The 14,741-nt window shown below is 38.5% G+C and overlaps 1 protein-coding gene across 2 annotated transcripts in view; it reads left to right on the plus strand.

Annotated features, from left to right (window-relative positions):
* Nucleotides 1-9,906: 9,906 nt before the first annotated feature.
* The window catches only part of foxk1 (forkhead box K1), a 17,220-nt gene continuing 12,385 nt past the window's right edge, over nucleotides 9,907-14,741 (plus strand). The window contains exons 1-2 of one of the 2 annotated variants that reach the window (XM_008404998.2): nucleotides 9,907-11,075; nucleotides 13,347-13,562. In XM_008404998.2, coding sequence (XP_008403220.1) covers nucleotides 10,630-11,075; nucleotides 13,347-13,562 — 662 coding nt within the window. In that variant the 5' untranslated portion in view covers nucleotides 9,907-10,629. The remainder of the gene's footprint in view (nucleotides 11,076-13,346; nucleotides 13,563-14,741) is intronic. The other variant, XM_008405006.2, reaches the window with a different exon arrangement.

Genomic DNA, 14,741 nt, shown 5'->3' on the forward strand with positions numbered 1-14,741 from the left:
TTATGTTACTTTCCTATAAATTAATTTTTGTATAATAATACATCAAACTTATATAGCACTTTTTAGAGTATGTAAACAAGACTAAACAAATTATCCTTGTTTCTCTATATGCCATTATGTATATTATTGAGTGGACCCAAAAGCACCAGGCATGGGACATTGAGTTGATAACGAGACAAACCTGCAAGTAGTGACTGACAATGAAGTGCTTAAATACTCGGAGGTTGAATACTGGAATAAAGGAACTGGGCTGATTGCTAACTGGATGCAGTGAAGGGAGCAGGATGCAGTCTGAGGAGAGGGAGAGATACATGGCACAGGGGGCGAGGGAGAATACACAGGGGACTAGAGAATTAAATAAAGACCCATAAATAAACTACAGAGACAAAGAATAAGCAGAAAAAAGACATAAACTAGACTTAGTAAGAAAGAACTGAAGTGGAAGTAGAAAAGATGCAGAAATAGTAGAAAGGAACAAAAAATAATTACAAAACCAAACTCAAATAACCTCAGATCCTAGCACTATATCCTGTGCCAATGGATACATGACACATGCAGTGTTTATAGACACATACTCTTTTACTTTACTCTTTTGACTTCATCATTGTTTAATAAAGATATTGTAGAATATGTTTTCATATCTTTGTTTTTTTCACATTTATGGTTTCATCAAGATTTATTGTACTACCTATGAAAAACTAGTTCAGTCTTATGTACTTATACATTTTTTTCTCTTGCTGTGTAGTTGTAAAACTCTTTTAATAAATTTAAAATTTCTTTTATGCATACGATGCCACCTTTCTAGAACTGTCAACAACAAATCATTTGAAAATTCCTTTTTAGGTTTTACCACACTAATGGGCAGCCACAAGGTCACTCCTGGTGCATTCCATCCTTGGCAGTTTGTTAACACACTGCTGTATGCTCTAAAGAAGCAATCTGTCAAAATCTCAGCTTGGTATGGTGCTTACACCTGATTATTATTAACAGATCAAATGAATGTACTTACCCTTTCCACTTAGAGGAAAGGGTTGCTACCTTTCCTCTAAGTGTTCTTTGGAAAAAGAAAAAACATACATAATTTATGAAATACACCATTTTCATGTTGATTTCATTTTTGTTGTATAAATTAGTCAGTGTGTTGCTGTGCATGAAATTGGACATAATTATTTTAGAACCTCATAGAGACCAGATCAGGCTCCCAATGCCCTTGTACTTAAATCCCTTTTCCACATTTTGCTATTTCATAGCCTTTTAGTATTTTATTTATACAGCCACACACAAACCTCATTATGACAATGTGGAAAGCATTTTAGATAACCAAGAAACCACATTTACATTAGTATTCACAGCTTTTGCCAGTGAAGATCAAAACTGAGATTTTTCTACTGATCATCTTCAAGATCTTTCTAAAATTTAAATAGAGCCCCCTTGTGGTAAATTGGACTTGATTTAGAAAGGCACACACCTTTCTAGACAATGTTCCACATTTCATAAAACATGTCAGAGGTCAAACACCAAGCATGAAATCAAAGGAATTTTCAGTAGACCCCTGAGACAGGATTGCTTTGAAGCACAAGTGTGAGGAAGGATCCAGAAAAAGTTGAGGCTTTGACTTGAACTCAATGGTCTCATTCATAAATGAAAGAAATTTAGAACCACCAGGACTCTAGAGCTGGCTGGCCATCTAAACTGAGTGATTGGGTCAGAAGGTCCTAAGTCAGGGGGTGACTAAGAACCCAATGGTCACTCCAGCATTCCTCTGTGGAGAGAGGAGAGCAGATCAGAAGGACAACCATCTCTGCAGCAATCCACCAGTCAGGCCAGCATGATAGAGCGGCCAGGTGAGGGTTAAGAGGATCCTCCTCATCCACAATTCAAAATAGATCAAGGAGATATACGTCTTAGAGCCAGTTCCTAAATGTGACTGGCTCATTTGTGTGTCTAACTGCTGGGAAAATACTTACTCTCTTTATAAAACCTATACTTTTATTAATTAATCTGTTTATGAGTATTCTCATTGGTAAACAGGAGAAATACAAAATTTTAATTTATGCACATTTATTAACTTACATTTACAAAATTAGATGTCTATGCATGCATTTTTAATTGACAGGTATCCCACACATACCTCCTTGTGTCTCCATAGCAACTAAAACAAACAAGAACCTGACACAGATTGTTTGACATCATCATGTGGATGAGCACCCCAGTGTTCTCATTGACGATGTCATAAAGGTTCAAAGAGATTGTGCACTGGAAATACAAGAGTTCTCAGTTTGCTTTTTGTTGGCGTTAGATCGATTTGAGAGAGACGACTTCAAACTGATCTTACAAACCATTTTAACTGCACACAAAGTCAAGATGATCTTTGATATTGGTTGGGGCCTTGGATTTCTTACAAAGGAAGATGAAATGTTGTTAGGATGCAGTGGTCGGAAGTAACGAAGTACTGTACTTAAGTACAATTTTCGTGTATCTGTACTTTACTTAAGTAGATTTAATAATGGATACTTTCTACTTTACTCCACTACATTTTACAGTAAGTATCTGTACTTTCTACTTCACTACATTTCTACAAAACTGTCGCGTTACTCGTTACATCCAAGTCGCGTTGCTCTTTTTTTCCGTTAAAATGTGAAGTTCAGGGACTTAAGGTGGCGCCGTAAAATCCGAGCAATAACATGACTTAGTGTCTGTCGTCACCCATCGGCTCCACTTTTACTCGCACGCGGAGCTCCAGACATGCGCAGTGGTTTCCTCTGAGCGTCAGTAATATAATATAGTAATATAGCGCTGCATAAATCATAAGATATGGCGACATGTAAAATCAACAGCGCTTCGCTTTCACAGACGGCGGGACTTCGTCCAACTTTTAGCGTCACTTGGAAGGAAAGCTTAAAGAAAGGTAAGCGCTGTGGACGTGATGCTAGCAAAGCTAGCTGTACAGAGACACATGTTGCATCTGCAATGAAAAACAGTTGTCACTCATGAGCTGAATTACTGTGTGGAGGTGTTGACTGACATGTCGCAGATATGGGACAACGCTGTGACCAAAGTGCAACATAGTGATGACATTCAGGAACGACCTGATTCTTCTGGACGGATCTTGACTAAGTCCTATAGTGCTGAAACCTCACTGAGATCCGTTCTTTGTTCTTGTAATGCTCTGCGTACACTGCAGTAGCTATTTTATTTCATTGAAATATCTTTATATTGGCGAATAAATAAAACAAGAACGTAGCAACACAGAGCATGCTCATTGCTCTTTGTTTTCATCTCCTGTCATGGTGGCAGACGTTGCAGCAGGAGGGAGGATGAGAACAGTCACGGTGCTCCTCCTGCTTGGTTATTTCTTGCTTATTGGGCTTTGGACAGTGTTCATAGTTGAGCGTTGTTAATTGCTATGTTTAATGGTGCAGACAATTATTATTTCTGACATTAGCAATATGGGTAACCGCACAGTGCGTTATTTTTTAGGGATGGCAGGAGACCTCTGTGTATTGTGGCACAGAGATGAAAGCAAAACAGAATGAAGAAGAGTTTGAATTGTCACTGGTTAAATTTATTTCAGCTCTAAGTATTTCATATCTAGGTGGTTTTTTGGGAAAGTGGATCTTTCAGATCAATTTGAGAAGCAATTTTGATAGGTAAATTTAATGTTATTGTCATGTAGCACGGGGTGCTGGTTTTGATTTGGTCTTGGGTTCGGTGGTCTAGACTACAACTCTGCTACGTGGCTCCTTGGTTCCATGTCCTCCTCTGCCAGTTGGATTTCTTTCAAAATAAATGTGTGGCAAAAAAAGTGAAGTTCATGCTGTTAGGACAGGAGACCAGATGTTTCCATCCCTGAAATGATGATGCATAGAATCACATATCTTAGTCTAAACTATGTTACAGAGTAAACTCAATAAAAACAKGCTTTATCTGTGGCTGTTCATTAAAATGGCACATTATTGATGTATTGAAATTAAATACGATCGGTTCACTTAATGATATTAGCGATTAGGTAATGCATTCAGCAAGTCTTTTACTTTTAATACTTAAGTATTTTTAAAAGCCAGTACTTTTTTACTTTTACTTAAGTAAAATGTTAATGTGGTACTTTGACTTTTACTTAAGTACATTTTTGTCTGTGTATTTGTACTTTTACTTAAGTAAATTTTTTGAGTACTTTCTCCACCACTGTTAGGATGTAAGAGGCAGTGACGTTTCATTAGAGAGCTCTGATGATGACAGATCAAAATACTGTACTTTGCTTTTGACATTGTCCTCGAAGTCCAAAAGGACATGGAAGCTAAGGATGAGGAAGTTCATTCTGAAAACACAAGTGCTGGGAATCAAAACCACAACGGATTTAACATCAAAGACTTTGTTGCTTTTGAAAGTGTCAATGTTCCCTATGACCAAATGGACCTGGATGTGTTTGCTTGCTCACAGGTTGAGCGAATTACCTTTACAACAACAGGTTGCTGTTGTAACCTGTTGTTACCTTTACAACAACATGCCAGCCACTTCCTCCACATTTTGGAGGAAGTGGCTGGCATGTGGCCAACTCTTTGGTCCACAAAGAGTTAGCCATATTCCCTGTGTCCATTGTTAAGGTGGTTTATTGAAGTTGTGGCCACAAGGTTGTCAGTCCCTGTTTTGAGGACAACCCTAGAATCAGCTCATGGGCAAAGAGTTCTTTGCCAACACAGACATTACAAAAAGTGTCTTTGTAGTTCAGAATGAAATAATTGAAACACTGAAGATGAAGGATGTAGTACACCAGGACAAGCCAGGAGTCTTTTTGTTTTATATGCCACACTATCTGACCCACTGACCCAATATGGCATTAACACAGACTGTGAGGTGTACACAGCTGACTATTGTGAACAATGTCAGAAATCTTAATGTATTATTCGTAACCTTGGTCCTGTCATTCCCCTACCAAAGGAACAGTGAGAGGCCAATACAATTGGTTATACAGTATGTGTGATTCACACACACTGTATAACAGTTTACCTGCAACTCCAACATAAAGAAAGCTTTTTCAGTGACACTGATACTCTCATGGTCAGTCAGTCCAGACAATTTAAGATATCCTGTGATTCCTGACCCAGTCCTTGAAATTTCTGTAAAAACTGGAACTCAGTCGTACCATCATCAGTCATTTGCTAGCGACAAACAACGACTTTTGACATTAGCAGCCTTTACACATATCTATGTAAAGGCATCCTCAGCAGTTGAAGGCTGAGGATGACCGGGTATCACTTTCAAATATCGACCATGAAGCTGACATTTGCCATAATGTCCTCCTAATGTCTGTATCAGTGACACTGATGTAGATCTTTTCATAGATCTACATCTATGAAAAGACCACGGACACATTTTGGAGGAAGTGGGTGAAACATGGTCCACAAAGAGTCAGCCACATTCCCTGCGTCCATTGTCAAGGTGGTTTATTGAAGTTGTGGCCACAAGGTTGTCAGTGCCTGTTTTGAGAACCACCCTAGAATCAGCTCAGGGACGGAAGCTGGACAGCTAAAGACCTATCAGGTCTTTTTGGTCTGTGTGACCCCAGAAGCAGCACCAGGCAGCACGTGGTTGCTGATACAAAAACTCGGGTGTAATAAAAGTTCAGGACATGGAGAATAACTGGTGCTGAGTACTTCGAAGACCTACTAAATCCCACGATCATATGGTGGGATTGAGCTGGGCTCCGCTTGGACTTTGAATCAGGCTCTGTTGAGTCGGCTATAGTGAGAGGCACAGAAAAGGAGATACATGGCTCTCCTTTGCCTCCCATCTTGATGCCTGTGTGTTGGGGTCCACCCCTGTGAAAAGGGTAACTTTCCTTCACTTATTTGCCAAGGGACGGTTTCTGACTGTTTGTACTTATGTGACAAACAGCAGTTCAGATTACCCACCTTTTTTGGAGTTGTTGGAGGGGTTCTGGAGAGTGCCTCTTCTTCTTGTTCTGCTGGGGAACTTCAGCGCTCATGTGGGCAATGACGGTGAGACCTGGACGGGATCGGCCACTCTGATCTAAACCCAAGTGGTGTTCTGTTATTGGACTTCTGTGCTCATCATGGATTGTCCATAACGAACACCATGTTCAAGTACTGTATATGTGCTCTTACCACTCATCTTAGGTGAAGACAGAGGCAGAACTGTCCATTAACCATTCCCTGGTGGTGAGTTGACTTTGATAATGGGGGGCAGGGCCGGCCCAATGCTCCATGGGGCCCTAAGCAAAATTTGGTTTTGGGGCCCTCTATATTTGCTAATAATGTAGATTTCTGCAGTCAGCATTCAGACCATTAGATCATTTTATGCCTGCTATAAACTTATTGTATTTCTGACTGTGCTGTTTACGTTATATCCTACATGGAGTTGCTTGACTTTCTGTCATATAAAACAGGTTTAAGTTTCTTTTTGAGATTCATCTCTTTTACTGATTGACCAAAACAAGACCTGGGAAGAAGCCCTGAGCTACCCCAGACAAAGAGCTGGCCTCCATCCTGAATAAACAGATGCAGACCTTTGCTGAACTGGAGGCTGAGAAAGCCAACAGTCCCTTCATTTGGCTCTGCCTTCACTACACCTCTTCCCTCCATTACTGGTTCTGGGTTGATGACAGTGATGTAGAGTTTAAACACTGGGGTCACAATGAACCAAAAGAAAACTGTGACACCAGTGGAGTCATGGAGAAAGAAGGAGACCATCTCTGGTTCATCAAGTCTGATCATGATGAGTTTCATTTTATCTGTGCTGTAAACTAAGAGCTGTGACTTAGTTTGTGAGTGATGGTAACCTTCATCAAGTGAAAACTTCACATCTTGTCTAGTATTGCTTTGCTCATAGTAAAACTTTTTTTTGACAATTTGAAACATTTAAAACATTTCTCTTTTCTTTTTCTTGTGTATTGGAGATGCTTGCTGTAAATTCGGACATATTTGTGATTAATGTAAATTTGATAGCTTTAAATGTTTAACTAATTTGAATGTTTTTAGGATTTTTTTTTATAAATAACATTTGTTTCTCCTATAAGCCATCTCTGGAAATATTTGAAAATAGCTGCACAAACACCTCCCATCAAACCTGATGAGCTGGAGAAGAACTGTAAAGAACACTTCGAATTGTAAACGTTGATCAACAAAGTATTAAGCAAAGATTTTTTAATACTAATGTAAATATGACTCTTTGGTCTTCTATTTTTAATTCATTTGCAAACAACTCAACTACCACTTTCCACATTTTGGAAACTTGTGTGTAGAATTTTGAGGAAAGAGATTAATTTACTACAACTTGGAATATAACCATATTCCAAGTTTTTCCACAATAGAAAATGTGGAAAAAGCAAAGCACTGTAAATACTTTCTGGATGCACTCTATCCCTCCAAATCAGACATGTTTATGCAACAATAAGGACAAAAATATTTTAAATAATATCCTGGAATAGGTTTTTCCCAAATTGGGCTCAGAACTCCATTTGAGGTCCATTGTAGGGTCTTGACAAAATGGACGATTGGTAAAAATACATTTTTGCCATTTATAAAAATGACAACAGCCTTGTGATTATAACCTTGTTTAACTGATTTAGTAGTGAATCAGTTGATAGCAGGTGGAACAACTCTGTCATTTCGTAGGTGAGAAGCTGAAAAGTCTGGGAGCCACTACAACAACACAGGCAGCCCAGCACAACTTTTGGAGAAATCGTATTTAAAGCAGTTAATTATCTATAAATGGTGTTTTAATGTATTATAAGTTCTTGGAATTGTAATGCTTAAATGTGTAAAAAATAAATAAATAAAAATAAACAAAAAAAAATCTTTTATTTGAAATTTCCAAGTCAGCATAAATTTGCATAGCAGCTGGGTGTAAAGATTTTTGTTTATATCCCTCTTTTTTGGTTCTTTTTAATAAAAAAACAGAATGTTATTTTGTTGAAGGAAAAAAATCAGTCTGATATATTTTTATTTGTATTGTAAGTATTTCCACTTGTGATGAAATAATCTTAAAACTAAACTATATTAACTAGAATATGATACGCCCTGCAACAGACTGGCGACCTGTCCAGGGTGACCCCGTCTCTCGCCCGGAACGTTAGCTGGAGATGGGCACCAGCAGCCCTCCTGACCCCACTGGGGGACAAGGGTGTAAAGTTGGAATATGACACTACTGGAACACTTGCATATTGATATCTTTTTCGTATTTGAACAGCGCTCTCATGTGGACAGACTGGTAGACTTTCCCATTTTTGGCCCCTATTCCTTCACAGATCCATTTTCCAGACTTTTCAATCATCTTGTTCTTTCTATGTTTATAAACAGAGCCTAGAGATAAAAAAAATGAAAAGAAAAAAAGATGTGGGTAAACCAGGTCCTGTGCTTTAACATCATGTAAAATGAGCTAGATATAATCTAAATGTCTGATTAGATTAATGCAACTTGCACGGAAAGTTGCATTAAAAGTCCATTAAAAGTGTCAACTTTGCCTGATTTTGTGAATTCTGACAATTTAATGCAAAGTTGGCATTTTTAATGGACTTTCAATGCAACATTTAGAGCAACTTTGCATTAAAAGTGTCATTATTTACCGAATGACACTTCATGACAACTGTCATAAACATTCATAAAGACTAACACCATAACACCTTCATGTTCATGACAGGTGTTATGTCATGTTTATGACAGTGGTACGTCAGTCTTATGAACACCTCTTCAAATAAAGTGTTACCAATGCTTTTAGGGTTTTTATAAAAATCTCAACAAACCACTGAAGAACATGAGTTTCCTGAATTGAAAACATGAACTGTAGCTGAACTACCTGTGATGTTCAGGAAAGAAAGGATGTCATGAATCTGTTTTGTCTTGCTACAAAAATACCGCATGATACATTTGTTTTTGGGACTATCCTTACATGTCCACTTTATTCACTTCTGCTCCTAACATCCCTGTGAAGAACTGAGAGGTTCCTCAGCAAGGCATGAGCAGAATAGACTGAATCAAACTGAGCTGATCGGTAAATCATTAATGCCATATAGGCCTTTCTCTTGGACAATGCACTAATATTACATGGATATTTTATCAAAATTATCAAATTAGTTTTCTTGATTTAATGGACTTTTTTGAAAACAGACACATTGCTGTCGTGGCTGTTTTAGTGTTTTTTTTGTTTTTTTTGTTTTCATTTAAGATGACTGATTTAGATGGATAAATAAGTTATTGGTTGTAACGGGCTCCAAAATGAATAATGCAGTGCGGACATGTCAAAAAAGAACCACGGTACCCAAAATATTACACAGAAATGAATTAATGCAATGTTCCACCTTTATAAGCTGAACTTCGACGTACAGCAATCATACACAAGCACCTAAGAAGGAGAAAAAAAGTAAGATCTCTCTTGCAAGTGAGTCTCAAGACTGAGTAAAGATGTATAAATAAAGGAATAAAATGAACTCTGTTCACTATGCTTTACAAAACATAATTACTAAAAGCAAAATCTGAGCCAAGTCCAGAACAACAAATATGTATAATTTAGTGATTTTCATTCCCTAAAGAGTAAAAGTCATTAAGACGTTAAAGAAGCTATTGAAATACACTGCTCACAAATTAAAGGAAACACTAAAAATAACATAGATCTTAATTAAATATTATCAAAACTTTATTATTGACATGGTGAAATTGATTGAGAAGGAAATAACAAAAAATATCAACCCCTGCTTAATGCTTAACTCCTAGTGACATTGATTCCACAAAGATGTGACTGATTGGGAGTTACATTGTTATGTTTAGGTGTCCCCTTATTTTTTGAGCAGTGTATCATGCTATATAAAAATATGTAAAAGTATTTCTTGGTTATAATTTCTTAGTTTATTCTTTTTTTATTTGTTACATATTCATTCACATACACATTCACATGCTGACAGTGGCAAGCCAGTAGCTTACTGCTGTTCTGTGGCAGTCTGACAAAGAGAAGCTGTCATGCAGCATCGCCACCAGGACCTCTGACCACCACCAGCAGGCAAGGGGGTGAAGTGTCTTGCCCAAGGACACAACAAAAAAGGCGGATGGAGTGAGAATCAAGCTACTATTTGATCCCTGAATTATATATTAAATGAAATTACTCATCTAATACAAGTAATATTTTGGTAATGTTTTCACAAAATCACACTTCATAAATTCCAAACAATCCCTTTACATGTGTGGTCATAACAATATTGTCCAATAAGGCTGACAATAAGGTCAGCCTTATTGGATTTTGGAGTCCTGAAATCACCCCAAATCCAACATCAAACATTTCAGTATGTGTGTCCATGTTTATGACAAAACACAACAAACTGAAAAACTTAAAAACCTGTTTTATTCTCTTTTCAAAGCAATGGAAGTCGTTTATTTTTTGGGGGGAAACGTAGTGGCAGTTGTCATGAACCTTTTGGAAACCACTACACATTATAAAGCAGTCCGATCCCTAGAAAATCCGCTCCTGGTCTTTCTATGATCCGACCGGACTCCATGTTGTTCTGTCAGCTTCAGAGCGAGCAAGTGCACTGGCTCAAAACTCTCACGTTGCAGTTTTCGGTGCCTGACAAGAAAAAGTTGTTGCAGACTCTCCCTGAGTGTGTAGCCCCTTCAGAAAAATATGGCAGACTACCGGGACGACAACGGAGCTCGGGCTCTGCTTGCATTACAGTCGGCGCCGTGTAGCCCCGTGCGCGTCGCGGTGACCTCTCACTCCTATCACCAGCCCTCGCTCTCTGTCTTGGGTCCTCCAATAATGGAAGCTCGCTGCGATGCCGAAGGTTTTCCTGCAAGGCTCTCTTCTACTCCTCCGCAGGCCCTTGCGAGGCTCGAGGGCCGGGACTTTGAGTTTGTCATGCGCCAGAGGACGGTCACCATAGGCCGGAACTCGTCCCACGGCTCGGTGGACATCAACATGGGTCACTCGAGCTTTATTTCAAGGCGACACCTGCAGATAACTTACGACGAGGCGGGCGGCTTCTCTCTGCGGTGTCTGGGGAAGAACGGCGTGTTTGTTGACGGAGTGTTCCAGCGGAGAGGAGCTCCGCCGCTACCGCTGCCCAGAGAGTGAGTGTAGTTAGCTTAACTATTAGCAGCGCCTTGCAAAGTTTTAATATGCCATAAATACTTACCCAGAAATGAACACATCATGGTTTATGACGTCTCTAATCAGTTTGCACACTTTGCGCTTAAATTAAAAACTGTGTATGTATTTTAAGAAGTTAACTGCACGTTTATTTTTCTGGCAAAATAAAATTGAAGCCTAGCATAGAACTTTCTAATGTTCACATTTACACGGTCAAGTGGGGGTGGGGGGGCGTTTTGTTTGGGCGTACAAAGTTCGTCCCATTGTTTACTAGAAATTACATTTCATTTTCATTTGTAAATGGGGTCTTCCTGATAATATGTGCTCTGTAGCTATTGTGTTTTAGTTCTGAGCAGATTTTGCTTCATTCGTTCTGGCCTACTGACTCAGCACCCAAAGTATGTGGATACTGTTTTCAACAATGTGTGCAGATTGTTCAATGATTTTTTTAAAATTATTCATGCAATCCAATCTAAAACTATTTCATCAACGTTAATGGCCCGTGTCGGTTTTTTTTTCAAAAACATTAGCTCATCACGTTAGCTTCATGTTAGCTGTGTGGCTCTAAGTCAACGTGTCACCGTCACGTAAACATTAATGTAAACAAACGCACCCCTGACAACTCCTCTCACGTGTTATGTGGAAACGGTTCTAGTTTCTGTCTGAAACCTGGGTTACGTATGCTTCTAATGAAATTACCTACTTAGTGAGTGTACTTTGGTCTTTACTATAAATATCTTTGCATTATGTTTTAGGTTTTTTTTCCTGACCAGTTTTGTAAATAAACAAAGGTAACCTGCAGAACTGATATGTGCATATATTGACAAATCACTGAAAAGGTTAGTTGTTCTGTGTGATTGGTTCCTTTGACTGTTTAGGGGCGTGTTCGCTGCTGAACCGGAAGTGTTGCCTGGAAGACCCACATGGAGAAACTATAACGCCATATCCACCAGAGCCATGTTTGAATGTGGTTTTCCAAGTAGTACACAGTTTGACAATAATCTGGGTGATCTTTTGTGTAGTAGAAGAAACCTATGTTACACCTATGTTAACCTATGTTACTAACATGCAGCTGAGTTTGTAGTAATTTTACATTTAGATTTTAGGGTTACTTAAAATTGCACACTTCATTGTGCTGTAGTTGTTCTGAAGCAGGAGAAATCAAATTCTGTGAATGAAGTAGAACTGTAAACACAAAATTGCTATTTAGTTTTACATTTAGTTGTAGCAAACTTAAAAGTGAAATGAAAAAAAAATCCTTTCTTATTAACAGCACAACTACCAAGAAACTGAGAAAACCTCATATGTTATGGTTAATGCTAGCTGTGCTCCAAGCATGTTAAGTTCAGAATGACACATTTTCCCCCCAATGACATTAGATCAGTGCTTCTCAATTCCAGTCCTTCCTCAGGCCCCCCTGGTCCACATGTTTTAGATGTGCCTCTATGCCAAAACAGCTGATTCAGCTGACTGCAGAAACCTGTTAATCCCCCACAGATTCAATCCAGGTGTGGAGCAGAAGGGAAACACCTAAAACATGCAGGGCAGGGGGGCCTGAGGACCCTAATAGTTTTTACTTCTTCAGAAAGAAAAAAAAAATTGTTTATATGACAAGTAAAATATCCTCGTCCTCTTATTGTAAAATATGTAACACATCCCTTAGACACATATCTTTTCTAAAAGGTTTGTTTAGGTTTGAACTGGCATGGCCTGGTGGCGATTCTCGCTGTCATTCAGGCATTTGTTCAGACCCGCTAAAAGTATAAAAGAAGAGAGATTTAGGAAAACAGGTTTTTGTGTAAACTACCAGTACAGTGTGTTTGCCCACAAACCGCTTGGTTATTATATAAACACACTTTTGAGGTAACTTAAACATGTAGCCATGTTTTATTTGTATGTTGTGTGACATATTTGTTAGATTTATATTTTGCGTTTCCTGTTGCACACAAACAACTTCTTGCACACCTAACCTCTACAAAGGTTTGCTGTGTTTTGCTTTTCAGGTGATATTTGATGTTTTTCTGTGAGTTGACTTGTGTTGGTATGAAGTGTTGTTAGAGTAAGGATCTGTTTGTTTTCTACTGATCATGTGATAGCTAAGCTATATTTCTGTAAGCTAACTCGAACTTTTGATCACTGAAGGTCTTTGTGGAGGAGAGAACGAACCAGTGTGGCTAAGTTCCTGTTTTTTTATTTTTTATCTTTTTTTCCTCTCATGTCTTTCCTCTCACTGCTGTCCTTCTCTCTTCTAGGTGTGTGTTTCGGTTTCCCAGTACCGTCATCAAGATCCAGTTCACGTCGCTCCTGGAAGTGGAGGAGCACAGGGAGAAGGAGCAGCCCTCTCCCCCGCCCCGCCCGCTGCTGCCCCACATCTCCCCTCTTAAGATCAGCATTCCCACCGCGCAGCAGCATGAAGAGCACATCAGGGCGTTTGGCTCCCCGCTGCCGTCACCCACCGGCACAATCAGGTGAGCCGCCAATACATGTGAGGAACATCTAGCTGACAAGTTTACATTCAGATTTGATCCCAGTTAAACGTTTTCATAGATGGTTCATTTCTTACTTGATTCTGTTTTCTTGCTATAAGACTTCTCTCTATTTTATGGTGCACATTTGTTAGACATTTTGGTGATATGAGACTTTAAAAATTTATAATAAATTGACAAAGCTCATGCAGTTTTTATGTTACTTTTCACTGGAACCTAATTATTGCACTTGACTGGATGTGTTTTAATCTGAATACATGACTGCACTGAACGTAATTTATTTAAAAAATATAAGGTAGCAATTATTTTACTCAACTCATGATTTTTAGGAATTTGTTTATTATCTTAAAATATTCAACAGAAGTTTCAAATGTTTAAAAAAATGAAGTGCTGAAAAGTAATGAAGTACTTCAGGTTAGGCGTCAATAAACGCCTAACCTGAAAACGCAAAACCACACTGTGAGGTTTTGTTGAAGCAAAGTATTTGATGAGCAGCTGACCTGATGACAGACATGAGCTAGTGAAGGAAACACACAACCTGCAGACAGTTTTTTATTTATTAATTTTTTTTCAGCTGCTAAACATGTCTACATTGTGACTGATTACCTTGAAGCCTGTGGTTTAAGGATTTATGCTGCCGACCAGATCAACTTTACTTCGTCCTGTTTTAATCACATTAAATTATGTATTGTTTATATGAGTGAATTGAATTTAAACTTGACAACACAAACAAATAAGCTAAATTTAATACATACAATTTAGCTTATATTGTATGAATTACAATATATGCTAATATAGGCTATATATATATAGCTTATATATATATATATATATATATATATATATATATACTGCTCAAAAAAATAAAGGGAACACTTATACAACACAATATAACTCCAAGTAAATCAAACTTCTGTGAAATCAAACTGTCCTCTTAGGAAGCAACACTGATTGACAATCAATTTCCCCTGCTGTTGTGCAAATGGAATAGACAACAGATGGAAATTATTGGCAATTAGCAAGACACACTCAATAAAGGAGTGGTTCTGCAGGTGGGGACCTCAGACCACTTCTCAGGACCTATGCTGTCTGGCTGATGTTTTGGTCAGTTTTGAATGTTGGTGGTGCTTTTACACTCGTGGTAGCATGAGACAGACTCTA

The sequence above is a fragment of the Poecilia reticulata genome, linkage group LG1 (assembly GCF_000633615.1).
Source record: "Poecilia reticulata strain Guanapo linkage group LG1, Guppy_female_1.0+MT, whole genome shotgun sequence".
NCBI lineage: Eukaryota > Metazoa > Chordata > Actinopteri > Cyprinodontiformes > Poeciliidae > Poecilia > Poecilia reticulata.